Below are 27,628 nucleotides of genomic sequence, written 5' to 3' on the forward strand. Positions count from 1 at the left end.
ATAGTTACTTACCTAGGTAAATGGTCTCTTATAGCGTTCGAACGCCCGCGATTGGTAATAAGATCGCAGATTCGAACCGGTAGTAGGTACTACTTGCTATAGCTCGGTGGCTGTAATTAGTATAGCTTAGAAAGGCTGTAAAGGTACGATACTATAGCGGTATTCGCGCTGTAGGCGGCACTCCTGGACTAACTGTCACGGTCTGTAGAAGTAGGTAATAAAAGCGTTGATTGTTCTAAGTGCCAGAGGTACTTAGAGAAGCTGTCTAAATACATGTTGACCCTGGCTTGTTATCCCTGTTGGTAGGTCAGTCAGATCCGACCTACAGACAGCCAAATGCTGTAACACTAGGTGATGTAGTACGTTGTCTACGGACGCGTCCATCATGTAAGGTTGGATAAGATAAGCCCTGTGGATCTGGCAAACGGGCTGGCAAACGGAGTGTTCTTTGTTCTTATCCTCTACTTATACAGAGCCACAGGGCCAGCAAACGTAGGAAGAAGACATCGCTCTTTTGAACTATTTACAATACTATAACCTTCTTCCATCTATTGAAACCACCATCTTCTATCACTAGGTATCAGCTCAGTGTGACAAAATAAATGTTGAACCAACTAGGCACGCACATGTTGATGGCACCCATCAAGCATCCTGCCTACGTATCTAAGTGAGGTAACCTAGGTAGGCGATTATAATTAGATGTGATCTGTAGCACTGCCAGTTACTAGTTTCCGTTGCTGCAATGAGACGAAGTTCCTAGAACTGATTTTCAATGCAGCATTTCCGCATCGGAAGCTCCAGCTATTCGACTTGGGTTCAGGATATAAGTCGAATTATTACACGTTCCAGAAATACCCATTCTTGTAAGTGAGAGCCAAACTAATACCTCCAAGCAGTGTATGGATTACGGTTCACGGCATAATTACTGGACACGTGTTTTCAGCGTAGTAATAAATAGCATAGATTAAGCACACTTTCAACTGGGCAGGTGGGAGAGGATGGTTGGCGGTCGGCAAATTAGCCTGTAATTATCGAGAGATGCACCCAAGATCCGGGGTTCGGGAGTTGCCATACGCCAATAGCCGAGTAATTTACTGTTGCACATGGACAGGTTATCGTGGATCTGCCGGCGGCATTTTAAAGCACCGTCATGATCCTCCAGGCCGCGCGCTGAACAACTTCATGAATTGAACTCTGATTTCTTTTGGTGATAATTACATGTCCGATCCGACCAAGCTATTCTCCATCGTTTTGCTGGACCCCTAGTGACTTGTGGAAATTGAGAAAGCAATAAGAAAGGAGAGCCCAAGAAAGAAAGAAGGCAAAAAAAAAATTTAAAAAAAAAAAAAGAGAGAGAGAGAGAGAGAGAAAGAAAGGGCAGAAAGAAAAGACGGACCAAGATGAGATCTCCCTCCCTCCTCTTGCCGTTGCTCCCCCTCGCCCTCGCCCAGCTCGCGCAGGCGGCCATCAACTGGGACATGTTCGAGTACGGGGTGGTGCCGACGTTCCGGTGGTCGCGGCCCTTCCCGGACGACGGGACCAACCCGGGCGGCTTCCACGTGCACTGCCGGCACTCCAAGACGTTCCGCGCCAAGATGTACAAGCTGCGGGACCTGTCGGAGGAGCCGCCGACGGGGCTGGCGCCGTGGAAGGTGGGGATCGAGGATTTCCTGCGCAAGCGCGACTACGTCGGCAGCTGGGACGGGGTGGACCACAAGGGGCAGGACCGCGAGGTGGTCGTCATGGAGTGGCGCGACGTCCCCGGCGAGGTGAGGGCGTGGATCGAGGAGCAGCAGCGGGACCCGAGCGAGGCCAACGAGAAGAAGTGGCTCTTTGGCGTGTTTGAGAAGCCAAAAGCCCCGGGCGAGAAGGTGTACAGTACCGTGCGGCCGAGGCCGACCGCGCCGGCTTCTTCGCAGCAGCAGCAGCAGCAGGACCAGCAGAACCAGGAGCAGCAAGAGGAGCAGCAGCAGCAGCAGCAGCAGCAGCAGGTTGAACAACAGAAGAAGGAGGCTGCTCACGACGAGCCCGAGGTGGCAGATCAAGACAAGATCGTGGTGTTTCCGGCGGGGGCCATCTACGAGATTCTACCGCTCTGGGTGGCCAACGGGAGCGGTTGCGAGCGTAAGGATCATCATTTTTTTTTCTTTTCCCTGTCAAGTGATATTATATGCTAATATGATGCAGGGGACCTCAACAATCTGACCATCTACCGGTCCCAGGCGATCGACCACTCGGTGCTGGCCTGGCCCGTGGACCACACCAAGCCTCAGCGGGACCTGGGCAAGCGCGACATCACGTTCAAGATCGAGGCCATGTCGGTCACGGAGACGGAAGACGCCAAGAGGGCGCGGCTGATGTGGGAGAGGATGCACCGGACGATCAAGAGGAACGATCGGAAGCAGCAGCGGGAGAAGCGGCAGAAGGCCAAGAAGGAGCTCGAGGAGCAGAGGGTGAGGGATGAGTTGTAAATCAAATCAAGGTAGTCTGGGTACGGGATAATTATATCTGCATTAATTAGTAGGTAATAGGCACCATTAGGTGTTGGTCGGTAATCTAATATGCTCATCTAATTAGCCAGATAATCATGATCCAACCCCCTCAATCAGCCATCTCTTCTCTCTCTCTCTCTTTCTCTCTTAATATGCTCAAGTATTTTGCTGCTGAAATAGAATGGAAAGAGAAAAGGAAAAAAAATCACACATCTAGGGTCGTGGCTTCGTGACGCGTCTCGGACTCGGGCTTGGGTTGCCGGCCGGCTTCCAGCCGCATCCGCTCCTCCACCGTCAGCTCGCTCTCTGCCTTGCCGAGCTTGATGGTGGCAAAGATCAGGAGCACGACGGCGGAACAGGCGGTGGCGAACCAGAAGGCGACCTTGTGTCCTTGGGTGCCGCCCCTGTTCTCGTCCTCCGAGACGGCGAGATCGGCAAGGCCGAGGAAGAAGCTGATGCCGACAAACAGGAGGCTGTTGATGAGGGCGCCCGCGATTCCCTGTCTCTCGCGGGCGACGTTGGTCGTGATGAAGACGTTGGTGACGATGAAGGTGATGTCGACGCCGATGGTCGAGCCGAGCATGGCGGGAAAGATGAAGGCCCAGTAGTTGCCGTCTCGCGGGGCAAAGGCGAAGAGAAGGCAGGTTGCGAGGAAGCCCGAGGCGGAGAAGACGAGCAAGACCCTGCCGGGAAGGAGGTGAAGGGTGAACCCGCCGACCGTGGCGAGAACGACACCGCCGGCGGCCATGGGGGCGAACCATACGGCGGTCTGCAGGGCCGAAGCGCCCATGTAGTCGCTTATGTGAAAGCTGGCATAGAATAAAAAGATGCCAAAGACCCCGTAGGCGAAGAACAGTGCCACGGACAGGCGGGCCATGTATTTGGGCTTGAACAAGTCGAACGGCAGCAGCGGTTGCTCGGCGACCCAGCCCTCGACATAGACGGTGGCGGCCAGACACAGGATGCCGAGGATGAAGGTGATGATGATGTAGGGGGTGCGCCAGCCGTCGGGGGCGTGGGCGCCGTCGGTGAGGGCAAAGGTGGTCAGGATCAGGCCCGGGACGACGGTTGCGACGCCCCAGTAGTCCATATTGACGTGGGCGTTCTCGGCGCGCGTCTGGGCGCGGTCGCGGGGGATGGTGGCGAAGGAGCAGACGCAGACGACGAAGGTGACGACAGAGCCCAGCCAAAAGTACCACCTCCACGACATGTACTCGGTCGTGGCGCCGCCCGTGATGATGCCGAGGAAGAAGCCGATCGGGGCAAAGGCGCTCCACAGGCTAAACACGAGGTTCTTGCGAGGTCCGGGCCGGTACGTCTTGCCCAGCAGCATGATGCTCGTCGGCAGGAAGGCAGCGGGGCCGAGGCCGCCCAGGGCACGGGCGACGATGAGCATCTGGTAGTTGACGCTGAAGCCCGAGACGAGCGACCAGACGAAGAACCAGACGATGCCGGCGTTGAAGACGACGTAGGCTCCGTGGATGTCGGCGAGGCGGCCGAACGGGAGGAGGAAAGAGCCCGTGACGAGGGAGAATACGCTGGCCGGCCATGTCTGAGAGCCCTTTGGGATCTCGAGCGCCTTGGAGACGTTGGGAAGGATGATGTTGAAGCCGGATATGAAGAATTCCTTTTTTTTTTTTTTTGGTGTCAACACGAGCCAGGGACGGTCAGTGGCAACCAGGGAGAAGAGAAGAGAGAGAGAGACTTACGGCCATGAACATGGAGACTAGCAGGGAGCTGCAGAAGAGAATCTCGTGCAGCCCATTTTTGAAGACGGCGGGCCGTTGGCGGCCAAGCCGATCGAGGTCAAGGCCATCGTCGAGTTCGGTGGCGTCCGAGTCTGTCCGGGAGTGGTCACGGTTGTCGTCGGGTCCCGAGGACGGGAGTTCCTCGCCTTTGGGGCGCATGGGGCGGTATTGGGGGAGGGTTGAATGGGCAGCGTCTTCATAACGGCCAATTGACTTATTTTTTTTTTGTGGTTGAGGGCTGTCAAGTCTTTATACGTCTTGTCTCTGAAGAGCGCGCGCGTGAGCGTGTGTGGACATGCACACACTATACCGCTTGCCGGTGGTGGAATGGCGAACGAGATGGCGATGCAAGCGGCATCGAATTTTCGGCCAGTTCCTGCACGAGTTGAGAATTTGGTGCCTATTTCGGCCTAGCGGGGAGTCGTAGACCCCACTGTTTGAGACCACCGATGGAGAAGGTGGGGACGCTACGGTGTAGTGTACGGTATCCCTACACTACTGTGTACTACGTAATTCCTACTACAGCACACTACTAGCATTCTGTAGGGTGGTGGCTCCGTACCGGAGGACCGAACTGTTGATGACAGAGAGCGAGCTGAGACCCTCCCCGCACAGGGGTATGGTTTCCTCGGTTCAGATTCGACCATGCACGAGTGTTGAAGTAATCCCTAGTGTATACCGATTACGGTTTCGCATGTGGTGTACGAAGTAGTGTAGTGGATGAGATTTTGATATTTCAGATTGATAAGCAGCCAGGCAGCGCGGCTCGTGCAGCGGAATGCAACCGTTGCCGTTGTGATACCTCTTCGGGCCTAGTGACCGTTCCAGGGCTGACCTTTCCGGCGGCAACCGAGAGTGGCGGGAAGCAACCCCACGGGTTCTCCTGCACCGAGCCAAACCCTGTTCGGGCGAGACCTGGTCGGAGAAACTCAACGAAGTCCCGGGATCCGGAGCCGATCTCGTGGACATGCACTTTAACTCTGGACATGCAGGATTTCGTACTCCGTACACTAGCCGCATGATCACCACGACATTCACATAGTGTAGCCAGTGCACCACAGATATCCCGGCAGCTCCGCCATGCAAACCCCCCAGCCTGCGGGAAGCCAAGACGCCGCCTTAAGGTAGCAAGCTCAAGAACCTCTATCTATGCCAGCTCCTGGCCGCGGACCAGGAGCCGCACCGTCCCCGGCCTGTCACAACTGCCGCCGCCGCCGATTGCGCTGCGATCGCTCTTTGCCATCCTGCCGCAAGTGTTTAGGCTCCGGGCAGAAGTGTCTCGGTTATGGTCCCCTTTTGCGGTGGGCGAATGCCCCAGCCGTCCGCGGCAGGCTCGTCGGACTCGGTGAGCGACTCGAAGTGTCTCGCATCAGCCCCCCTCTCCTCGACCCTCTGGTGAACCATCTCGATCGGAGAGCGCGGCACTATGTCCATCACTGTAAGTGGACCCATCCCTTCCATCACCTCCCCCCCCCCCCCCAACCCCCAAAAAAACAACCTCGGAAACCCCCAACCGGCCGCGCGCGCACGGTGCGGTGGCTTTTGGGACTCGCGCTGAACGTGTGTGCACCCGGATCCAGTCGCCACGGTCGTGTGCCGGGTCCTGGTCTCGTTTGATCAGGAGGATTTCAATCCGTTCCGCGTCATCATCCCGCTGGCCACCAAGTTCGACTTCCTGGAAGCCATCATCGTAGCCACCGGCGCCATGCACACCGCGTTGCTCCACGGCGCCAAGGACCAGCCGGGACGGCCCGAGATGATTGACGCCCTGGTCGCCAAGGACCGGGCCATCAGGCTGCTCCGGTCGGCCATCGACAACATAACGCCCGACAGCCAAGCCATGGTCCTGGCCGCCACCGTCTTCCTCATCAACCTCGACCTGATCGACTCGGGCAAGGGGGGTTGGCAGGTCCACATCGAGGCAGCCAGCGCCCTCATGTCGTGCCTGCAGGACCCCGCCCACGAGCTCGACCGGTCGCTCACGACCTCGATTGACACCATCGCCGCCGACTGTCTGACCTACCGAGTCCTCGGATCGGCCATCAGCGGCGTCGCCCTGACCTCCTGGGCCGGCCGCGACCTGGCCGAGTTCTTCTCCGTCCTGCGGCGCGCCGAGGCGTACAGCTACCACTGCTGCCCGCCCGAAATCCTCCACATCCTCCTCTCGGCGAGCAGCCTGTGCAGCGACGACGGGCCCGCCCGGGTCCCGGAAGCCCTGGCCCTGATCGGCCGGGCGCGTGCCCTCGACGTCGTCGCATGGGTCCACAGCATCCGCGGCCTCTCGGCCCACGACGATCTCGATATTCGCGTCCGCATCGCCCTGGCTCACCGCGCCACCGCCTGCCTGTACATCCTCCTCGCCGTGCCGGAAGCTGCCCCCTCCCCGTCGTCGGTCGACATGCTGGTCCGGGAAGTCCTCGAGCACCTGGCGGCCGTGCCCATCGACCACATGCATCTCAAGGGCACCATCTGGCCCACATTCGTCGTGGGTGCCCAGACGGATGATCCCGAGCAGCGTGCCTGGTGCATGGAGCGCATGCAAGCCGTCTCGACGATGAACCGCTGGATGTGTCCTTGGGGGTATATACGGACCGCCGTACGAATGATGCAGGATCTATGGGACGCGCGAGATCGAGAGCCCGCTAAGGGTGGCAGGAGGAACTGGTTGCTCGAGCTCAAGAGTATGCGGGAGAAGTGTCTGATCGTTTGAACTTCTCCATCATGGACACGTCTCTCAGCCGCCGGAGAGGGGAGAGGGCCGAGTGTGCCGATCACAACAGGGTTCACTGGTGACTTGTCAACTTCAAGGAGGGCTTGAGAGTGCGTGAGTTGTCACTCCCTGGATGGCTCCCTTCTTTCCCCCGCATGCCCATCTGACCTTGGGACTTCGGCTTCTCGAGGGAGAAAAAAAATCAAACCGACAAAACTCAGGTGATCCTTGTCCCCGATCGTCGAATCTCCCCGTTCCACTAGGAAGAGGAACAACAAGGAAACGGGGTGTTTCGGTATGCTTAGGGTTAGGGGTGGCCTAGGGTGAGATTACACGATGTCTATCAAAAGTTCGGGTGCCACCAGGTCTCGTGTCTCTTTGACGTGTTCGCCGCGGGCGATCCTGCCGAGCGGCCTGCTGCCAACTTGCCGAATCCCCATCATCTGATAGTTGAGGAGCACTCGTCGACTGCAGTGGTGCCCCTCCGCCTTAACCCCCCACCGCTTCACATTCCATCATTGGCCTGGAACAGCCAGTGACAAGCACGGGTTGAAGTTGCTGCTGCAGCTTGCCAAGATCGCAATGGGGGATTGGGGCTTCCTTCATCGTTCTGTGCGACGCTCCCACGTTGCGATAGGATCGCCGGGACGCAGCGAACCCTCCAGACACTGTTGCACTTATGGCTCTCTGCAGCCCTGTTTTTCTCAAGACGCAGGCTCGAATTGGTCAATTCTCTAGAAAAAAAGTTTTCGTCGGCACCCGCGATACCGGTTGATAACATCTGATATGGGCACGCAGCCGGCCCCAGAAACAATGATTTAAAGAAGTCTGAGACCCTCGTGGTCTTAGGCGGTCCCGAGGTCGTCTGCTCAACCCTCTTTCCTTCCTTCCCCTCCTGCCATCCGGGGCTTATCTGATGACCTATACACGGCGAACTGCTCCTGCCCTCCTCCTTCCCCGGCCCCACCTCTCCTTCCTTCCACACTGCCCAAAGCCCCAACCCATGACACCTAATGCGCCACGGGAACTCTTTGCGTAGTTCCGCAGCCCCGCAGTTCCGCAGCCCAACCGTGCCCGATGTACCTTCCACAGCTGTTGCCTAAATCGGCAGCCCCTGACAACAAGCACTCATCAGCGGCCGCTGTCAGTCCCCTCCCCAGCGACGGCTCGTTCCGGACCACATCAGAATCCGAGTCCGCATCCGTGACAATACCGCCACCAGCCACACGCGGCTCTCCGCCACACCAAACTCTCCTTGCTCTCGATCGCAACGAACAGCACCAGCACCATGCCGCCTCTTCCGAAGAGAACCTTGACCAGACACCACAACCTCCTCTCCCCGTCCACCCCTATTACCACACTCTAGGCCCACCACGGCCCCTTCCCTCCCCCCCAGGTCATGATCGGAGGGGACGGAACGTGCACGGGCGGCCCTTGCTGCTGTTGCAGCAGCGGCTACAGGCCCGCGAGGCCGGGACGATGCGGGCACAGAACGTGACCATCGGCATCGTTGTCGGCGTGCTGCTGGCCGTCTTCCTTGCCGGTTTCTTCTACTTTGTCTGGCGCTACCACCGGTCTATCCGCATCCGCCGGAGGGGCGGCCATCACCGGCGTACCTCCAAGGGCTCGCGCAGCTCCGCTTCTCAGTCTACCGGTGCTGCTGCCTAGTTTAAGGTCTTGGAGGGTTTGGGCGGTGCGGCTCTGGCGGAAAGGACAGCAGCAACAACAGAAACGACCCAAAATGAAAAAAAAAAAGAAAAGAAAAAGAAAAAGAAAAAAAGGGGGACAGGGGAAAAAAGGAGGTTTGCGCTAGGATGACTCGGATAAAGAAGGGATGGCTGGCGTGGCAATTTACGGGAGCGTCAAACCAGGTTGAGCTATCTTGTGGGTATGTACAATCAGGATGTGGATAACAAGTGTAAGATGCAAGAGTAGTACGGAGTACGAAAGTGGTTGACGTTAAGTACAAAGTCAGACACATTATATTTTTGGGTATAACATAATTATAACTCAATTACAAGGAATTTGGCAAACACCAGAATCCTGCTCTTTCAGCATGAATCTCCCCTCGGCCACTGTTAGATCAGTGCATATCGCGCTCGATAATTATCCTCTCCATCTTCAGCACCGTCGTCGATGAGCAGACGGGCAAAAAAGGAACATCAAAGGACGAATGTCCCGTATAATTATTGGACGACTCTCGTCATTCAACCTCGCAACTTTGCCCACAGCCAGAATCGAACTAGCGACCTTGTCATTGCCTAGCTTTACTAGTGACACGCTCTACCACTGAGCCATGCGGGCTTTGTCGTTTGAAACAAGGCGCATATTGACAGTTGATGTGGTGGGGATGCGGTGGAGGTTGCCTTTAGGGTTGGTCCAAGCGGGTCTCGAAGCACCTAATTATCGCGCCCGTCTTGGCGGCAGGCATGTAATTATCAAGTAGTAAGGCCTCAAGACCGCGCGCGCTCTCTCCGTGTTGATGGTTGCTAGCAAAGGTCGCATCCTGGGGGAGGTTGGACGCCCGTTTGGACGCCCTCAGCACCCCGCCCTGAATGTCAAGCGGGGAGTTATTATTTAAAACTGGGCAGCGGCAGCTGCGTTAACGGCACATTGGTTCAGGCCGACGAGCGCGCTGCATGCTCTCGTTGCGTCGCCGGCTCCGATGATGTCTGGGCCGTTCCTCGGGTTGTTCATGGCTCCGGCCGTGCTCCCTATGATTCCGATATCTTTCACTTCTCGGGACTCGTTCTGACCGCTCCAGTCCCCCCTCAGCTCTTGCTCTGCCCTTGCTCACCTCCCTTGCCTCCTCCGTTCGCGGTTTTCTTTGTCGTTCTCTCACCCAATCGCGAACCCCACCCTCACTCCGTTCTCTATCCTTCGTCGTCTCCCTGGTTAATGTCCTCTCCCTTGGCCTCTCCCAAGGCCTCTCCCTGGGCCGCTCCTTTTGCCCCGTTTCGTGAACCAAGCTCGGGTGCAAATTTCGCATATTGTTGATGCTCACTTGCAGGTTGACAAGCGAGCCGCTGAGCCGATCCGCGTCCGTTAGAAGAGCGTCACGAACCGCGCAGTCGCGGTGAGAGGGGGGCGGCGCAGAGTAGGCCAGGCGCCTGATGGAGTCGGACGCGCTCTGCAACTCCGTCGTGACGCTGTCCAGCGCGGCCGATAGGTCCGGGTCGACCGCGCCCGCACCGACGTCTTGCCCGGGCTGTGGCTTCCCTTTCGCAGCAGACCTGCTTCCGCTTTGCGTAGCGGCGGCGGCGGCAGCAGCTTTCTTCTTCTTGGCTTCCTTTCGACGGCGGACCAGGGCCCGGATGCCAAACCCAAAAGCCCCGACCACGAGCTGGCTGATCAAGGCGTGTACGTCGCCACTTTCACTGCGCGGCAGGTCACGGCTGCTGCTCCCTTTGCTTTCCGAAGATGGGTCCCTCGTCCTGGTGCGACTAGATCTGGGGTGGGCCCTTCGAGATCGAGTCTCAGATTGTGCCTGTCGCTCGCTGAGCTTCTTGAGGGTATACGAGAGGACTGCGCGGCCAACTTGTTGCAGAATCTCGGGCGGCTCTTTCGAGCCTTCCAACTTGGATGAAGCCCTTGGCGAGCGACGCGAATTAGCCATATTGCTCTGTCTCGGATCTTGATGCAGATTGTGCGATTCTCCGGATCGCTAATTGATCGAGGGTGCGATGGGAGAAAGAATGGTGGAGATGGCAATTTTGGACCCTAATAAGGTACCGATCATTTTCCTTCAAGGAGTAGTGCCTCTCGGCGCGGTACGGTGATCTTATTGCCTGCGCTTTATGCTTCCTGCTCCACGCGATGCGCGCGACTCGTGGTCGTGAGGTGTGATGACGGCGCTCGGGTCAGTCAGATGCATCGCGTGACCAGGTGACCAAGGCAGCACCACCACCCACCACCACCGGGTCTATCCATAATAGCCATCCAGGGAGCCGAGCCACACATGCGCGGCCGTATCAACAGCGCCACTGTTGCGGCATTTCCATCCTCCAGCCAGGCGGGTCAAATGTGTTGCTTTCATCCCCCTTAACTCCACCTAGGATTCAGAAGCAGTTGGCAAGGCTTCTTGTCACCATTACATCAAGTCAGAAAATTCAGTCATTTTAATGGCCAAGCCGCTCACTGCTGCCTTTCTAACCGCTGCCGACTTGCTTGCTCCGAGTCCCTGATAGCGTCAGGTTCCGGTCGTCCCTTTGAAGGGACCCTACCTGGGGCCAAAGACTTGCAGGATGGATAACTCGAGCCGCCCATTTATCCTCGCTTGCATCTTGACATCAACATCCAAATCCATGTCAAGTCTCACTGCCGGGGCACCCCCGCCGTCACTTCGATGCTGTGCTTCCACGGCCGTATCATGGTTTCGCAACACCCGGGTCTCTCGATAAGGCCTTGACTTCGAAAGTTGGGTATCGCGCTCAAAGCTCTGAGCTCTTGCAAGACTTCTCTCCTGTTGCTCTGTTGCGCCTCTGTCCTCCGTCTGCGTCGCAACATCCACAACTGGCTCGCTGGCCCGACCCGGCTCCATTTCCGAGCCCTCCGTCGCGCGTTCACTCATTGTGCTCCTTTCTTAGCGTGCCAAGAGAATACCCATGTTCGGCCAGAGTCGCGTAGTCAACAGAACTGCATGGGGGCGTAGAGGAGGACAGGAACGTGCTTAAAAGATAGCTGACTGGGTTGCCAGAAAGTCGCGCGGTCTGGCAGACAATTGTGGAACGACGATACGACCGAGTCGTTGGAGCATGACATCACCTCAGATCCTTGACGTCGATCCGCCCGACCTGGCGTCAGGGTCCAACCACGGCGCGAGAAGTGTTTGCAGTAGTCACAAAAAGCAGAGGCGTGAAAAGGCAGCTTCGAGGGCGGACGACGGGATTCCTATTGTGATTCTGCTGAGCAGGCTCTCAGATAAACCGTGGCTGCGCTTCCCAATATTGTCGAAATCTGTTGTTCATGTAGTGGCCGCGGCACCTTTGAAGTGTTATTTTGCGGCGGCAGCGTCGGCCTTCTCTTTTGCAAGCCTCCCCACTTTCTCTACCGCCTGTGCCAAGGCCGGCAAGTCCGCGCCTTGTATTCTTTCATTGGCGTTGACGGCGACCTGCTTGCCCTCCTTGAAGAACATAAAGGTGGGCATGGCAGCGACCGAGTACCTCTGGGCAACGGGTCGGACTTTGTCGACGTCCACCTTGGCGAAGGCAAGAAACCCGGGAATCGAGAATGTCGACGCCATCCGGAGAAAGTGCGGGGCGATCATCTTGCATGGCCCACACCAGTCGGCGTAGAAGTCGACGACTACGTATCGCGTGCTCGCGAGGAGCGAGTCGAAGTCGCTTTCCGAAGCAACGTGGTTGATCGCGTGGGATTCAGACATGGCGCGAATATCAGGCACTCGCTATCGGGGGTCGAGAGGTACTTTAGCAAGGCGAAATCTATTGTCGATGGCAGGGCAGGAACGATGCTGGGCCGAATCGGAGGGGTAAGACTGAATAAAATGATGGGGACCGGTCGGGAGACGCGCGATGCGCGGGGGTACTGGTACTGGGTCGCCCACTCCGGCCCTGGAGCCCAATCGGAAACAACCCTAACCCTCATTAACCGGCCCCTCCCCATCCAGACCAAGCTCACGAGAAATTGGTAGAGGTTTGATAAGCAGCAACGGGCGGCAACGGGCGGCAACGAGCATCTGTTGAGAAAAAAGCAACTGTAGAATCTCCGTGAGAATAACCTAAAAGGGACAAGCCTTCCTGACCGCCGGGTAAGCAACAGGCCTTTCAAGTCTTTAGTCTCGGTTCACACTGTACAGAACCGTCACTATGGAATGGGTTGCCAGGAGTTGGAGCAGAAAAAAAGCAAGTCGTTCTCGACCCACGTCACTTGCATGTCTAGTGTATGTACACTAGGAACAAGAGGCGGCTTCAATAGCGGTGAAGGAACTACCTAAGTCTTCGAGAAAACTGCCGATCAGCACAGAAGGCCACAGTCATTATTCTGCTTGCAGTCAACTCCGTCAAGCGATCAAGCGCCAATGTTCTCAAAAAAACAAATAGCAGATAAGCTCTCTGCAGCGGAGCTCGGGTTCTCGGGAGCCATGTTGGTGATTCGGTCTCATACATACGTTGGAACGATGCATAGGAACTTTGAACCACTGGAATGTACTAATGTTGAGAGGCTGTATGTATGTACGCGGCCACTTAGGGAATAACATCCCTTGTCTTCCTCCGGTATCCTGCAGCTAAGTGTGCACAGTGGCTGTAAGAATGCGCCGGGGAATACAAAGATTGTGCACTCAATACCAGTCTGATGAAGGTCACTGAGCTTTCAGGATTGCCAGCGATTTCGGCCCGTCCGTGGCATAAGATAAACACGAGGCTCGGCGTTAACTGACCTCCATCCATCAACGAACAAACAGGGAGTGTTCGAGATCTACCACCATATGACATCCCGCTCCCACATACACTGTACCCTGGCCATCTTTGAAACCTCTGGTAATCTGGTTCGGCATCTAAGCGGCCACGCAACCCCACTGTCACCTTAGGATTGTACCTTGACGGCTCAGGGAGATTGACGTGAGCTACAATGCTTTTGCAGCTACCATCAGTTCCTCTACTTCCTTCCGTTTGCTTTCTTTCTTGGGCCTGATACAGTCTGCTGGCTATTTCCCTACCTAGGTACCTAAGCTGTCTAGGAGGTAAGGTAGGTACCGACTTACGTACCATTTATGGAAGTTACCAGGGAGCCAAATGCCGCGAGCATGCACACTCATCTCGCAGGAAGCAGTCGCATGCCGGCGAGGAAACGCCAGTCAGGGAAAGAGCAAGAGGGGCGTTCGGAAAGAAACATCTAACTTTCAGGTTCCCGTTGCAGAAAATCTTCGCGGGCTGCCGCTCATAAAACTGGAGGCTTCCGCCTTCCGCTCTTCCTCAAACTCTCTCCTTCCCAACCTTCCCCAGCCCATTCTTCCCTCCTAAATGCACCCATCATTCTGTCTGCGAGTCGTTTGAATCATCTCGAGCAACGCCAGATCAACACTCTTTCCCAAGCTTCGAACCTGAGCACACCATGACTTCTCCCGCTGATCCCCACAGCAAGTGCTTCTCGCACATCAACGGCACTAGCGACCAGCTTAGAGATCGCCTCGCCGTCTCGGAGCTCTGCAAGGGCTGGCCCGTCTACCGTGACGCGTCCGAGTGGAAGAACTACCGCAACCTGTTTACTGAGGATGCCACAGTCTGGACTAGTAAGTCATGAAGGCATCATCTCGCCCCGGCCGCGGCACGCTCCGGCTGACCAGTTTCTACGTGGCTAGCCTGGAGCGGCCCCCGCCATGTCGACGACTTCATCGCCATCTCCAAAGCAGGAAAGGAGAAGGGCGTCTTTATCATGCACCGCGAGTGCGGCACGCTGGTCGAGCTCAACAGCTGCAACCGCCGCGCCATCGGCAAGATGAAGGCGACCATCACGCACCGCTTCAAGTTTGACCCGTCAACGGGCGGCCCTGGCGTTTCTCCCGTCACGGAAACTGCCGAGTTCGACGTCGACTGCGACTGTCGCTTCATCTTCTTCTGCGAGAAGAACCCCGCCACCGATGAGTGGAAGGCAAAGTACGTCAAGCTGTTCTATGAGAAGGACAAGGTTGTTCCCGTCGACGGTCGCACTGCTCCCGTCTTTACCAAGGAGGAACTCGACAAAATTCCCGTCGGTTACAAGTATCTCGGCGCTGCTCAGGCGCGTATCGGCTACCAGATCGACCTGGACCTTCCCACCGCCAGTGGCGAGTTGTTCGGTCGCATGTACGCGGAGATGGAGAAGTGGCTGGACGGCAAGCCGGTTGACCTTTTTTGGGAGAGCAAGTGATGGCGCAGAGTACCTTATCTTTCAAATAGCAGGCAAGGACGCTGGAAGCCGGCTAAGGAGATTGATACCCCGGGCAAAGGGCATCGGTTTCAATTCTACGGGCGTTCAGCGTGATGTTCTCTCTTCTCTCCAGACCTCGGGGTTCGAGTGCCTGTGGAAGTAAGGCTCATGGCTCATGGGAGTTTAGGTCTCTTAGAACGTGGCCGTTCACTGTGTGTTCAAACATATCAGAACAGGTTGCTTGAACGATGCCATTGTGACACCACATCTGCCGTTCCTGCAAGATCTGACCCGGACTTTTGGATATGAACAGCACCAAGAGATCTGCATACCGAAAAAGCGGTGCCCCGGGACATTCCCTAATGGCCAAGCTTCTTCCGATGTCGGATCATCCGAAGCATTCTTTCTCTTGGAGTCACTCTGGCCAAGTCACCCATAATTCTGCGTGTGCTTCCTTCTCATCCCTTGCACACAAATTTGAATTGGTCGTGAGTGAACATAATGTCTTACTTCATACTAGGATTGATTGGTCGGCATGTAAAAGCCCCTACCTATACGGCTGGCCGATAATGCCGTGAATCAACAGGTTCTAGCCCGGGAAAGACATGGCTTCGAACCTAGAGAGAGGGCGTTATACAAACGAATAAAGCCTATATCATTTATGAAACTTAAAGTGTGACAGTCATTTTCGGACATCCATTCTCTACTCTTACTGGCCTTCTTCAGACCCTCACTTGAACGTTGTAACAATCTTCACGAGACAACTTCCCAGGTTATCAACAGGTTATACACCGATGTCCTAGTTGCTCTGGATGCACAAAGGAGAGGAATCAAAAAGGACATTCTCTGTCACTTTATCCATTATTGTTATTATTCTTGGTAGTTTGTCTATTTACTTTGCATAATTAGTCATATACAGCTTGGAGTCAAAACCTTCTTCAACTAATACTAGTAGAACCCAAGCTAGCCACAACAAGTCGTCCAGGTCGCAGGGCCTTACTCTTCAGACCGTTTTTTGCCAACCACATTGTTCAAGAACCGGTTCGGTGAATGGACAGGCACCGGAAGCAGTAAGCCATGGCCCAACCCGGCCTGTCACCGAATCCCTTCTAAAACATGCACAGAGACCACATGACTGTACTGGGTACCCTGACATAGTAGGTGCGTTCCTTTTGACGCAGAGTTCCTCGGCTTTTTCTAAATGATGGCGCACCTAGTGGTGTGGTCTCAAAGACACAAAGTGAGACTGGCGTATGTGCATACATGGATAGTACTATTCTGGACTCAGCGCACCCCATATCCATGCATAGGCACTTACTAGAAGAGTCTGGGGCATGCATACATGTACATACGTCCGCATGTATGCCCCGTTGTGTGTATGTATAATTATACATAGCGTGTCGGTGCTGCACGCCAAAGGGGCTACACCGCCTTTAACTCCCAGGCTAGTAGCCCACGTATGAAAGACGTGGCGGCCTTGGCTTGACTGTCGACAAGAGCCCCCGGTTTCTGTATGTAGTAGCCGGCATATGTAAGGTAGTGTTAATAGACGCGATGCCCCCGAACGAGGTATCCCGTGATGCGCACCCTCCCCACCCCCTTCCCACCTTTCTTTCTTTCTTCCATCCCCAAGGTTGCGGATAGCACGAACCCTCTGCAAGTTTTCCAAGGCCTAGACCTTGCATTATTATGCCACTACCTTGCTACGCTTAACCGATTACTCTTTCAGTCCACTTCTGAGAGAGAGCTCCTCGAGTGGTGATGGCACACGTGTGAATCTAGGCCTGGATGGAGCATGAAGTAAAATATCATTGTCCTGATGCCTCCAATGGTTCTGTGTGAATATCCAGCCCTCGGCCGGGTTGTTTTCCAGGCCGGGCAATGTAGCGGATTATCTATTCATCTTCTGGACGGTGATCATCGGGGGAGCAAAAAAGCAATGCAAGGGAGAGAAGCGGTGGGGTGACATAGATTGACAATATAAGACACATGTGGATACACATAGGCAGTCAGCTCTATAGAATCAAGGGACATATGTAAACACACTCCCCAGACCATTGTATTCACCCCAATGTTCTAGTTTCCAAGACCAAGTACGGATTACACGCAGTACCCCGAACACAAGTGAACGGTGTCTCTTCTAAAACAGAATCCACCAGTGAGCCCGCTCCACACATCATGTACATCTGCACACATGTCTCCACCCCTCGCACTTTTTTTCCGCTCCGCATCGTGTCGTCAACGGTACACATCATGGTCCATCACGACAAGAGGCTATGCGCCCAAACCAAAGTCTAAAATGCAGAAGCCGATACATGAATGTCCATGTACAAGATTGGGGGGGGTATCTATCATCAGTCATAACCATATCCAAAACAACATGTGTCCCAACAAAAACATGAGTCAGAAAACGGGGAAAAAAAGATCAGCCAAAAAAGGAAAAGAAAAGAAAAAAGAAAAGAAAAGAAAAAAGCAACTTTTTGTCATAGACCATGCCACCCATGTTGAACAGAGCCGAAAGTTACAAAGAGCGTAGGAGAGATACCATGATGAAGGAATTAAAGGGAATAATGCTCCGGGAAGAGAACGACGGAAATGGAATAAAACAGGCAGGAAATAATAGGAGCGAAATAACGCAAAGAACGCAAACCCTCGCTTCCTTCTTGAGCCATGTCGCGTAACAAGCTTGTCACGCCCATCCCGGGCACCCAGGAGCGCCGACTTCCCTGGAATCCCGCCACAATAGACATGGAGCCACAATAGACACGGAGCGGCCGTTCAAGTTGCCGGCCGCACCTTCGTAAATGAGGACGCAACCGAGTCAATCGACGTCCGGGGACTGGGGTTCGCACTCGAACTCGGCGTGGTAGCTGCGCTGCCGGACCGAGACACGGACTTTCTCAGCTTCAGATCGCACCGCCGGATGAGTTGCCTGCATTTGTTGTCCACATACCCCCGTTAGTGGTTGACAAGCAACAACAATGGGGGTTGCGTGACGGCTAAGAGGGCGGGTTATTGGGGGGGTGGGCTGAGGGAACGGGCATCAGATGGCAGCAGCAATCTGGAGCATCACTGACAGAGCGCCCCTGTCAGCGGGGTTCCGCACGACCACGAGTTGCTTGTCCTTTTTGCTCCCCCCAGTGCTGCTGTCACGGTCCTTCTTCTGCGGAGACGAGTTCCGGGATCGGCTGGCTCGGCGTGAAGCCGAAGCGAGTTGGTCGATGCGTTGCTGGAGTTCGATTATCTGCCCCGTGGCGGCGTTGTAGGACTGGGTCATGATGTCGAGGGATTGTTGAAGGATGTTAACTTGTTGCTGCGTGGCGCCGAGCTGAGCCGATAGGGCTGTGTTGCCTGCCGTGAGAGTATTGATCTCGTCAACACGCCGCGAGATCTCCTGAGCTTTCGCTTCCAGTTCAGCGCGCAGAGAGGCTGCCGCCGCGTGAGGATCCTTCGACAGCTCCGCCTGTAGCTGTGTGATTTGACCCTGTAAGGAGGAAATCTTGGCCTCGAGCTCGGACTTGGCTGCCTCAAGCGGACGGAGTTTGTCTGCCTCCGCTTGCACCTTGGCAATCTTCGCCTTCAGGCACGCTGTTTGACTCTCAAGCTCGGTAACCTTGCTTTCCGCCGCAGCCTTCTCGCCGAGTAGCCCAGGAATCTTCTCGGTATCTTGTTGAAGAGCGGCGATCCTGCCCCGAAGCTCGGCATTCTTGCCCTCGACTTCCGAGATCTTGCCCTCCAAGTCTGCAGCTCTGCCAGCAAGCGCAGACTTGGCGACCTCCAAGCCAGGGATCTTGTCTGCTTCGGCTTGTAACGCGGCCTTCTCTCCCGTGAGCTTGGCAATCTCCGCCTGGGCAGCATTGAGGGCATCGCTGACTTTGGCCATGTCTTTTGCCAAGTCAAGCCTTTGGCTCGCAAGCGAGACGTTGGCGTCCTTCGCACCGGCAAGGTCCGTGTTGAGAGTGTGAATCTGGGCTTGAAGCTCGTTCACCTCGGCGTTGGCATCTCCGGCTTGCTTTTGCAACGCGGCCTTGTCAGATTCAAGGCTTTCCACCTGACTCTTGAGGTTGGTAGCTTCGGCCCTGGATGTCGACAGCTCCTTCTCAAGAGAGGTAACTTTGGAGTTGAGATCCGATGTAGAAGCCGTGAGAAGCTCGACCTGCACGTTGAGACTGGCGATTTCCTCCTTGGCCGCCTCGAGCTCGGCTTGAACGCTGATTTTCTCCTGCTCCACAGATGCCTTGGCTTTCTCTAGCTCAACAACCCGGTCTTTCGCGGCGGCATGTTCCTTCTCAAGTTCCTTCCGCAGGGCAGCCTTCTCCTCCACGGCAGCATCCCGAATCGTTTGCTGCCGCTCCACGGCAGCCTTTAGGTCTTCCTTTGAGGCGGCCAGATGCGCGTTCAGGGTAGCGATCTCCGTTCTGAGTTTCGCATGATCAGCAACCATGTCGGCAATCTCCTTGTCCTTGTTGTCGCGCTGCTCCTGGAGAGCGTCCCTGCTAGTTTCGAGGGCGGCAATCTGGTGAGCCAAGAGCTCCTCGCGTTGCTTCCGGTCGGCTTGGAGCTTCTTGTAGTCATTTTCCAGCGTGGCAAACTGTTCCATGACCCGCTCTTTCGACGTTTTGATTTCATCCCGCTCTTTCTCCGCTTCCTCGAGCATAGCTTTCTGCAGCTCCATAGTAGACCTGTACTCGTCGAAGACTTGCCTGGTCGCCTCCAGCTTCGATTCCAGGTCCACCTTGCTGGCTCGTTCGGCGTCCCGTTCCTTCTCTGCGTCGTCGAGCATAACCCTTTGCAGGTCGAAGTTGCTGCGGAACTCATCAAAGAGTGCCTTTTGCTTATCCAACTTGCCGAATGCTTCTTCCTTGCTGCTGCGCTCGGCGTCGAGCTCTTTCTCGAGGGCGGTCTTCTCCTTATCGAGAGCGGTGAGACGCGAAGACTGGTTGTCAAGCTCCCTCTTCAGCTTTGCCTCGCTCTCTCGCAGCGTCTCTCGCTCTGCCTCGAGCAGTTCGATCTTGTGCATCAGGCTCCGCTCCATCTCCTGCTGGTAGCGCTCAAGCTCACGAGCATACCGAAACTCGGGCGTCTCGGAAGTGAGTGGGAGCATCTTGATCTGAACCGGCTTGTTCCCGCTCTTGACGACGGTCCGGTCTGCGGTCCGGTCCGTCTCGGAGACTGGCTTTCCCCGGATGCTCAGCCTTGGCTTGGCTTTCCGCACAGGCTGAACGGAGCTGGTAGTGCTCTCTGAACCAATGACGCTGGGCGTGAAGCGAACGGATGGTGCCGACTTCTTCTTAGTCTCGGCGGGGGTCACAACACTGGCACCGGAATCCGAGGGGGACGAGATAATGGTCGTGGCCTCCGTGGTGGAGGACAGGTCCGAAGACTCCGACACGGATTCGGTCTCTGCGTCTGTTGTGGTATAGTGCTTCTCATGGTGGTCGTATTGTTCGCGGCGGTCATGCGGTCTGCTGTCGTGTGCATACTGGGGGCCCAGAACGGTGCGAACTGGAGGCACATGATAGACGGATGGAACGCTCCCGGACGATGCCCGCGACGGCCTCAGGCTGACGACCGCTTGACGCTCTGGGGGGATCGCTGGGAATTTGGCCTTGAGGACTCTCCTGGGTAGAGAGCTTGCCGGGGCGGAGGGCAGCGGTAGTGGCGGTGGTAGTGACGGTGGCGTCGGGGATCCCAGGTCAGAGTCGCTTCCTACCGCGGGCAGGTTGGATGATGTGACAGAGGTGTCCGAGTTCCGGCGCGGCCTTGTCGAAGGACGGACGGTTTTCCTCAAGATTGACTTGGCAGGCATTTTGGGCTGTTCTCTCTGACCGTCACGCTCCTGTTGACGGTCCGACTCCCACTGCGGCCACTCGGCAGAGCGTCCGGAGGTCCGGGGCCCGGAGCCGGGGGTCACGGAGCCCCCTGTCCGTGGGCCGAGAGATTGTCTCTCTCTCTCCATTGGGATAAGATTATGATATGGAAAATGTGTGTCTCGGTGCTGTAATGATCTCAATTCGAGGTGGTCGTCCGTGTTCCTCGCTTTCTGTCTCTTCGGGTCGCTCACGTCGCTATCGGATTGTAGTAATGGTGTGGCTTAGGAGTAGTGCAGTCACAGACGGGCATTTCGGGTTGGAATTCTCGGTCTTTTGGACGAGAATCGTGTTTGTTGTGCGCACGAGAGAGACGAGCCAGGTCGAGTGATGCAGGGAATGGGGACAAGCGAAGAGGACAAAGCAGGCTAGGGGTAGGGCGTGCAGCAGAGCGTGATTTTGAGGGCAACAGAGATGGGGCGTCCAGTGGGGAGCCGCAACACAGCAGTGTCCGCATCCAGCCCTGACACGCCCTGGCGGGCTCTCACTGGCCCTAACAGACGCCGGGCGTTTCGCTGGGTTCAGAGGGAGCGAAATTCCGTCGTGTAACTACCCGGCTTCACCGGCTTGACAAGGGTCTATGAGAGCGTGACTCACCCCAAATGTGGCTAGTCAGCCTTGCGAAAAGCTGGAATGAGGTATCCATTGAATCGGAGGGCTTGCATTGGGCATGGACATGGCCTGCGGCGCGGTGAAGTGTCGAATCGGGTCGGGCCTTCGGGCTCGTTCTGCGTTTGTGCATGGGCACAACACTCAGGGCGGGGAGAGAGACCAAAGCGGGAACTACCCAGATGAGACCTGACGCGAAACATAGCCGGAACTCCAGGCTCACGGGGCATCCCTTCCATGCAATGTGATGTCGAGCTCCGCCCGACTAAAGTGCGTTTAGTTGCCACCGATTGCCAAATCACCAGTGGCAGGGCAGCATCGGGAAAATTGTCGCTGGCCGATGGCTGGCTGGTTGGTCCATGCTTTGCGTGTTGAGATGTTGTCATTTGCTACGCCCAAGTGCGCAGTAAACCGGTGTGGCAATTGACAGATTGTCAGGGGCGGCAGCCAAGGCTGGCAATCATATTTCTCACCAGGCCGCCGCATTGAACGCAAGCGGGAAGGCGCTGCCAGTGTGAGACCGGGGACCAAGACGTTGGCTGGCCTTGGCTCCTTCCATCGCTCACCTCAGTACGAAGTAGTGCAGTTAGTGTAAGTGGTGTGTAAATACAACGACCCGTAAACAAAAACGTCAGCGGCTGCAGTGGATTGCGGGCGGGAAAGAGCGGGGCCGCTGATGGGACCAATGAGAAAAGGGTCATTGAGGCGGAAAGCCCCACTTTTGGGCATCATTGGGCCACGACATGCTCGACGTGGTCCCGCACAATTCGCGATCTTGCAACTTCGTGCCTTCCCCGGAACGCTCAGCGCAGGCAAATTGACTCTTGACTCCGAGTCGTGGAAGAGTCACTTTCCTGGAGCCACGGCAGGGCAATGCACAGAGCTGGAACTGCACCCCCTTCCCAAGCTAAGATTCAACTGGATGCCCAGGCTCCCTGACGTTTGCTTGCATCACCACCACTGGACCATGTGTATAAATGGACATACACTACATCCTACATACACTCCCAATGTTGCCTGGGCTCCAACTGCAGCGTTTGCCACCTCAACGCGAGCCCAGACTACACCAAGCTCTTCAAGTTTGTGCGGTTCCTGGATCCAGCCATCGAATTGATCTCCCGCATGTTCCCCATGTCATTCCCGCCAAATACGGTTTGGCAAAAAACGTCACGTCAGGGCAGGGCAGGGCAACCACTCGTTGAGACACGGTGGGACCCTGTGAGGCACAACTCAGAAGACGCTCTCCATGCTGGCCGAGGCGGAGTCAGCTGGGAACACAAACGCGCAATCTCGGGAGATAACGGTCAGATCAGACACTCACGGCCGATGATGAATGTCAGCCTAGGAGGCAGTACGTACCAGGCGTCTAATCTAACCCTGTTGAACGGGTATATCCCTCTCCTTCACGTGGCCAAAGTTGCTGCCCAGAAACCTGTAAACCGGACATCGGAAGCGGTGGCATCACTGCCTAGGTAGGTAGCTGAGCGAGACCACCTGGATGGGCCTACACTTGGGCCTACACTAGGACCACTGACAGCGAGCCGATCCTAGCCTGCTCCGCGCACTACCTGACGCAGTCTTATTGGGGGAACCCCTGACTTACAGACAGGTCTATAGTAGCGTACGAACCGTGGCAAGTAATTATCCACTACAGAGCAGTCCATAGGATAGTCCAGGGTTGTTTCGTAGTGTAGTCCGAATGCCTGCAGGTCTGCACTCCGCTCTGAAGTGCTGTCGTTTGCCCTGCAAACCAGAAAACACAGCATAATCCAACGGTTGATCACGTTTGCCCCTTGCGCTTGAAGTTTGGTAGCATCGAGAGCTGCAGCGACCCTCGGATGACTCCTTCTAAGTGGTCCATTTCTCCTGTGCTCGCCTAGAAGACCAGTGTTGGTCTCTGGCGCCCCTCCCCCGCGCGCTGGTCTTGGATGTTAATTGGCGGCCATCTATTTCCAGGCATGTAGTATGTAAATAGCAACAGATTACATGATGGGGGAATCTTTACTAACAGCGGTAAGATTTTATCCCCACACCCAGGCGGTGAAGGGCCTAGGCCCATATGTGTCTCCCCACGACACGTATAATAGGCCGCCCGGCCTCGCCAACAGATTGCTCCCGTCTCTCGTGTTTGGATAGGGATTCCCGCCACCTGCGTCCCGCCGCGTCTGCCTGCGAGGCCTCGCCAAGGGGATTGATTTATTTCGCAAACCGTGACTAGGGCGGCTTGACCCGGACGCATAGCCGCATGGTCGCAAAACGTCGAATGGAGTCATGACGAGAAACTACGTGTACGCATGAGTATTCCGTCGGCTGAGCCGATTTGAGCCGCTTCCGAAGGCAGCATCGCGGACAGCTGTCCCCCGGACGACTCGGAGAGACAGGCGGTCGAAAGAGCGGAAGAGGCCCCATGAAAATAATGGCCAAAGTGAGGGGCTTGGACGGCCAGCGTCAGACGACGAGAGGCCGCGTGGTTGGAACGCTGCGCGCAGACCGAGATCGATTAGGATCTCCAGTATGCCGCTTGCCATATGCAAGATGGGGTTTGGTCGATTTCGGGTCCGGGTTGCCAACGCATGCAGCTTCGCGGGAGCGGTGAGAACCGCAATGTCTTGGAGCCGCATCGGAGCCGTGGCCCTTAGCTCAGAAAGGTGATGGTGACGCTAACTGCTCGCGGAACCGAAATCGTGACAGCGAGTCCGTGAAATAGAATTTGTAATATTTTCCGATCCGAGAGAGGCTCAACAGGGCGGTATTCTCGAAGGTGAGCAGTGCAACATCCTCTCAGGCTGAAAGTACTGGCCTCCTAGCACTCCTAACACTCGAAGTACTCTGCCTAGGCGGTAGGTCCCGACGAAACTACAAGTTATTAGCTTTGTATTTTTATTTTACTTCTATTTTTATTTGGTGGATACGGCACTTAGCTGGAGTGGTATGTTACCATGTTAGCCGAGTGTCATTCATAACTAATTATGAAATACGAAATATGAGTGAAGAGCTCATAACTTTTCACATGGTCTATGACCATATGACAACGTTCATGAGTTGGTTAGTATATCTGAAAGGTTGTGACAGATCTTGAAATCACTCTATATGAAGCATCCTTTGAAACCGTGTAACATTCTCTATCAGAAACTCAACCATAGCTAGGGGTAGTGGTTCCTTTGCTCACATCTTGAATTCGGTTGAACTAGCCTTTTCAACTGCTTTTGCTTCCAGGGCAGTCGTTTGTGGGAGACAATATTTGAAGACCTAGACAATTTTCTTTCATAAGCACTACAGAACGTAGTTATGATTTCCAACGTTCACTTAATAGCGAACTGAACCCGCTCAGTGATGCGCCTGGAGCTTCCGTCGTCTACGGAGCTTGGATTTCAAGCACAAGCTCAAACCGGATCTTATGCTTCAGAGTGCTCGACACTCAGCGCACTGGGGAAAGTAACAAGCACAGCAAAGCAAAAGAGTTTTCACAACCTCGTTTCTCATTTTCTTAGTTTCTGGAATCGGTGTGCCTGCGACCAACGAAACCTACAGCCATCTAAGCAGAAAATTGCCAGAGAGGCCTCAAGTTTATTGCTGACATACAATACCCACCGACTAGGGTACCTAGTACCTAACATGCGAGCTGAGTTCTACCACCTTTGGGAACTGGGTATGGAAAGCGATACCAAAGGGGCGACGCCAAAGAACGGCCGACTCGACTTCCAGGATCGAAGGATTAGCATCTTGACCCATCATGATCGCCCTCGTTCCAACCTCGGTACATATGCCTTGATAAGGCCTTCGAATGACAGGACATTCCCGAACCAAAGTCGACTTGAAAATTCACGGATATCCAGCTCATCATCGGCTAAACTTGAGCTTTGCTGGCTTGATCTCCGCCCTCTCCCCGATTCTCTCTCCCCGCTACTCCCGATTCTCTTGCCGCTTGCCCCCCTTCCCCCATCTCTCAAAACAAAACGTAGGGCTAAATGAAGCTGATTTGGACAAACGACGTTCGTGAAGGTGCTCGAAGTCTTCGGCTTACTACAGAATCCTGCCGAGGACATAGCTTGAGGGAGCCTCTGGAAGTCAATACTTCCTAGCCAGCTTGAACTCGCCGTTGTGTCACAGTCCGATGAATCGTAGCCTAAGGCAGCTGCATGGCTATTGCTCCCGCCAGCGATGAGTGATCTCCAAGATCGATATATGACCAGCCAAGGTTTCGTAAGAGCCATCGTGGGCCACCAACATTAGAATGGATCGTATTGCGCAGGCGATACAACAGTCTATCTAATGCAGCGCTATGCCTACAGGGCATTCTCACCAATGGCCTCAATAGAGGATATGCCGTTTGACTCCGTCGCGAATGACACTTGCGAGCCGCCGTTGTGGCCAACTATCGGCTTGTTTTACAATGCATGTGCGTTGCACTCAGCCATCTCACCATTTCGAGTCTGATACGGTCGTCCATGTGCCGTTCCCGTAGGAGGCACGTGAACTAATTACGGAGCAGACCCTTGGGAGTGGGAGTTCAGCTTGTGTAAAGAGTCACGAGAGTACGCAGAAAACCGCAAGGCAGCAATCAGAGAGCCGAGGCCATGCGATTGGGCACAGACCTCAGCTCGTCTCGGTCACAGCGACAGAACATCAGACGAAGAAACTGGACTGGATTTCCAGATCAAAATAGGCCGTCTTGGCAGTTGCAGGAATCGGGGGCTTGTGCTGCCCGCGGACGCCATGTTGCAAAGCCATTATTAGGTGAGAAGCAAGATCTACGTCGGCGGGTAAGTACGGGAGCGCGTTATTCGACGCCACCATTGAGATCCTCAATGCATCTCCAAGGCATCTCGGCGGCGTCTCAGAAGGGGGACATATTCCGGACGGAAAAGCTAATACCGGAATGCTACAATATGACTTGGTCTAGGTGGTTGCGCAATGTGTGTGTGTGTGTGTGTTGTCGCGAACCGAAGGGAGGCAGTGATAGCCTGCTGTTTGTGAAGGTACAACAAAATGGGCGGCTCGATCGCAAAACGCCTTGCTTCCGAAGTGCGACCGACGCAATGTGTTTCGCTTTCGCGAACAATGCCGGGGAGCTTTGGTTGCGAAGCGATACGGGATGAGAAGGGTTCCTCTGGACCTGGCACCGAGGATGGCAGGCCGGATTGGCAGAGGCCGGGAAAGGGGGTTTCAGCACGGTTGCGTTGGATCCCGATCCCGGGTCGCACTCCGAACTGAACCGGAATGGCGCCGGATCCGAGTGGGGCAAGAGTGAAGTGGCTCGCTCGGATCAACTTAGTCATTGGTTGAAACTTAGCCTGTATTACGCTGCCGCCGGCTGAGGTGTAGTATAGGAAAAAAAATCCAAAAACTCATAAGCGCGAGGATGACGTTTTCGGGAGTATCTGTTGTGCAGTGAGGCTGCATGTCGTCTGCGGCCGGCACCTTTTACGGTGCCGTTGGAAGTGCTAAATGAGTGAGATGTCTCAGGAGCCGCTGTTGGGCGGGCAGCCTTGACCTCGGGCGAGGCAGCCATGACACGAAGCTGATATGTTGGACAGTGCTTGGGGGCCTGTGTCTTTGAAACACCCGGCGAAGTGTCCAAAAGCTCTCCGGTCCACCGCACTTAAACGCGGCGAATAGTGGCGGAAGAGCACAAAGGTTGCAGACATGGTTACCCGAGACACAAGCAGCCGAGGCCAGAGTTACCGCGGATTGAAGTGCGTTGCGCGACCCATCAATCGCCTGTTTGGTCAAATGAAAGATGCAGAATGTAGACAGCCCGAGAGCTCGGCTGCTTATTTGCGACTGGGAGCGTGGGGGGGATGGTTGGAAAGGTGTGGGCGGATGCGGGCGCACCAACCCTCGCGTTGGTTTTCGTGCCGTCACAGTGCTGACGCTGGGTCAGGTTGCCAGCAGTTTCGTGATGGGTTGTTGGCCCATTTAGGGCGGCAATGGCAGACACTAACCTTGCAAGCGCATTCCGTACATTGAATCTAGTAAGTACGTCCGTACTGCATGTGGGATCAGACGGCGTCTCAGGGCACTCGCGTACCATTGTTTCTCAGTACTCCGTACTGATAGGCCGCAAAAGCGCAGTATGAGGCAGGCTGCGTTGAGAAAGGGGCTCGTGCGTTTCTTTGCGCCCAGGCCAAAGTGCATCTCATCTCTCGACTTGGAAACGGAAGCCAAAAGTGGCAAACGCTCCGTTTTTTACAGAAATTTGTTGCACGGAAGAATCCGTGCAGGGGTAGAGTGCGGGACTTCCACCCTGCCTTCCAAAAACATTCCTTGCGGATCGCAGTTCCCGACTTGCACACGCCTTGACACCGCAGCATCTGCTTCGGTCTGCTGCTT

The 27,628-nt window shown here is 55.3% G+C and overlaps 8 protein-coding genes and 1 non-coding gene across 9 annotated transcripts; 4 read left to right on the forward strand and 5 right to left on the reverse strand.

Annotated features, from left to right (window-relative positions):
* The first annotated feature begins 1,142 nt into the window (after window positions 1-1,142).
* Window positions 1,143-2,584, forward strand: MYCTH_2303110 (uncharacterized protein). The gene is made up of 2 exons (XM_003662419.1): window positions 1,143-2,124; window positions 2,188-2,584. The coding sequence occupies exons 1-2, from the start codon at window positions 1,401-1,403 to the stop codon at window positions 2,469-2,471; spliced, it is 1,008 nt and encodes a 335-aa protein (XP_003662467.1). The 5' UTR covers window positions 1,143-1,400; the 3' UTR covers window positions 2,472-2,584.
* MYCTH_2303111 (uncharacterized protein) lies at window positions 2,581-4,576 on the reverse strand. The gene is made up of 2 exons (XM_003662420.1): window positions 4,202-4,576; window positions 2,581-4,119 (listed from the first exon to the last, which is right to left on the reverse strand). The coding sequence occupies exons 1-2, from the start codon at window positions 4,397-4,399 to the stop codon at window positions 2,698-2,700; spliced, it is 1,620 nt and encodes a 539-aa protein (XP_003662468.1). The 5' UTR covers window positions 4,400-4,576; the 3' UTR covers window positions 2,581-2,697.
* Window positions 4,577-5,389: 813 nt separating this feature from the next.
* On the forward strand, window positions 5,390-6,950 carry MYCTH_2062045 (uncharacterized protein; the record flags this gene model as incomplete). Its single annotated transcript, XM_003662421.1, has 2 exons — window positions 5,390-5,678; window positions 5,821-6,950. 2 exons carry the CDS (start codon window positions 5,390-5,392, stop codon window positions 6,948-6,950), a joined length of 1,419 nt encoding a protein of 472 aa, XP_003662469.1.
* A 1,077-nt stretch (window positions 6,951-8,027) lies between these two features.
* Window positions 8,028-8,618, forward strand: MYCTH_94500 (uncharacterized protein; the record flags this gene model as incomplete). Its single annotated transcript, XM_003662422.1, has 1 exon — window positions 8,028-8,618. The coding sequence occupies one exon, from the start codon at window positions 8,028-8,030 to the stop codon at window positions 8,616-8,618; it is 591 nt and encodes a 196-aa protein (XP_003662470.1).
* A 554-nt stretch (window positions 8,619-9,172) lies between these two features.
* On the reverse strand, window positions 9,173-9,254 carry MYCTH_t98. The gene has a single exon. It is a non-coding gene; the product is annotated as a tRNA-Thr (tRNA).
* A 298-nt stretch (window positions 9,255-9,552) lies between these two features.
* On the reverse strand, window positions 9,553-10,566 carry MYCTH_2060890 (uncharacterized protein; the record flags this gene model as incomplete). The annotated part of the gene is made up of 1 exon (XM_003662423.1): window positions 9,553-10,566. The coding sequence occupies one exon, from the start codon at window positions 10,564-10,566 to the stop codon at window positions 9,553-9,555; it is 1,014 nt and encodes a 337-aa protein (XP_003662471.1).
* A 136-nt stretch (window positions 10,567-10,702) lies between these two features.
* On the reverse strand, window positions 10,703-11,612 carry MYCTH_2303112 (uncharacterized protein). The gene has a single exon (XM_003662424.1). It carries the CDS (start codon window positions 11,518-11,520, stop codon window positions 11,170-11,172), a length of 351 nt encoding a protein of 116 aa, XP_003662472.1. The 5' UTR covers window positions 11,521-11,612; the 3' UTR covers window positions 10,703-11,169.
* A 4-nt stretch (window positions 11,613-11,616) lies between these two features.
* On the reverse strand, window positions 11,617-12,436 carry MYCTH_2314967 (uncharacterized protein). The gene has a single exon (XM_003662425.1). The coding sequence runs from the start codon at window positions 12,331-12,333 to the stop codon at window positions 11,944-11,946; it is 390 nt and encodes a 129-aa protein (XP_003662473.1). The 5' UTR covers window positions 12,334-12,436; the 3' UTR covers window positions 11,617-11,943.
* Window positions 12,437-13,921: 1,485 nt separating this feature from the next.
* MYCTH_68564 (uncharacterized protein) lies at window positions 13,922-14,838 on the forward strand. Its single transcript, XM_003662426.1, has 2 exons — window positions 13,922-14,199; window positions 14,269-14,838. The coding sequence occupies exons 1-2, from the start codon at window positions 14,022-14,024 to the stop codon at window positions 14,814-14,816; spliced, it is 726 nt and encodes a 241-aa protein (XP_003662474.1). The 5' UTR covers window positions 13,922-14,021; the 3' UTR covers window positions 14,817-14,838.
* The last annotated feature ends 12,790 nt before the right edge of the window (window positions 14,839-27,628 follow it).

This window comes from Thermothelomyces thermophilus, chromosome 3, assembly GCF_000226095.1.
Source record: "Thermothelomyces thermophilus ATCC 42464 chromosome 3, complete sequence".
Taxonomy (NCBI): domain Eukaryota; kingdom Fungi; phylum Ascomycota; class Sordariomycetes; order Sordariales; family Chaetomiaceae; genus Thermothelomyces; species Thermothelomyces thermophilus.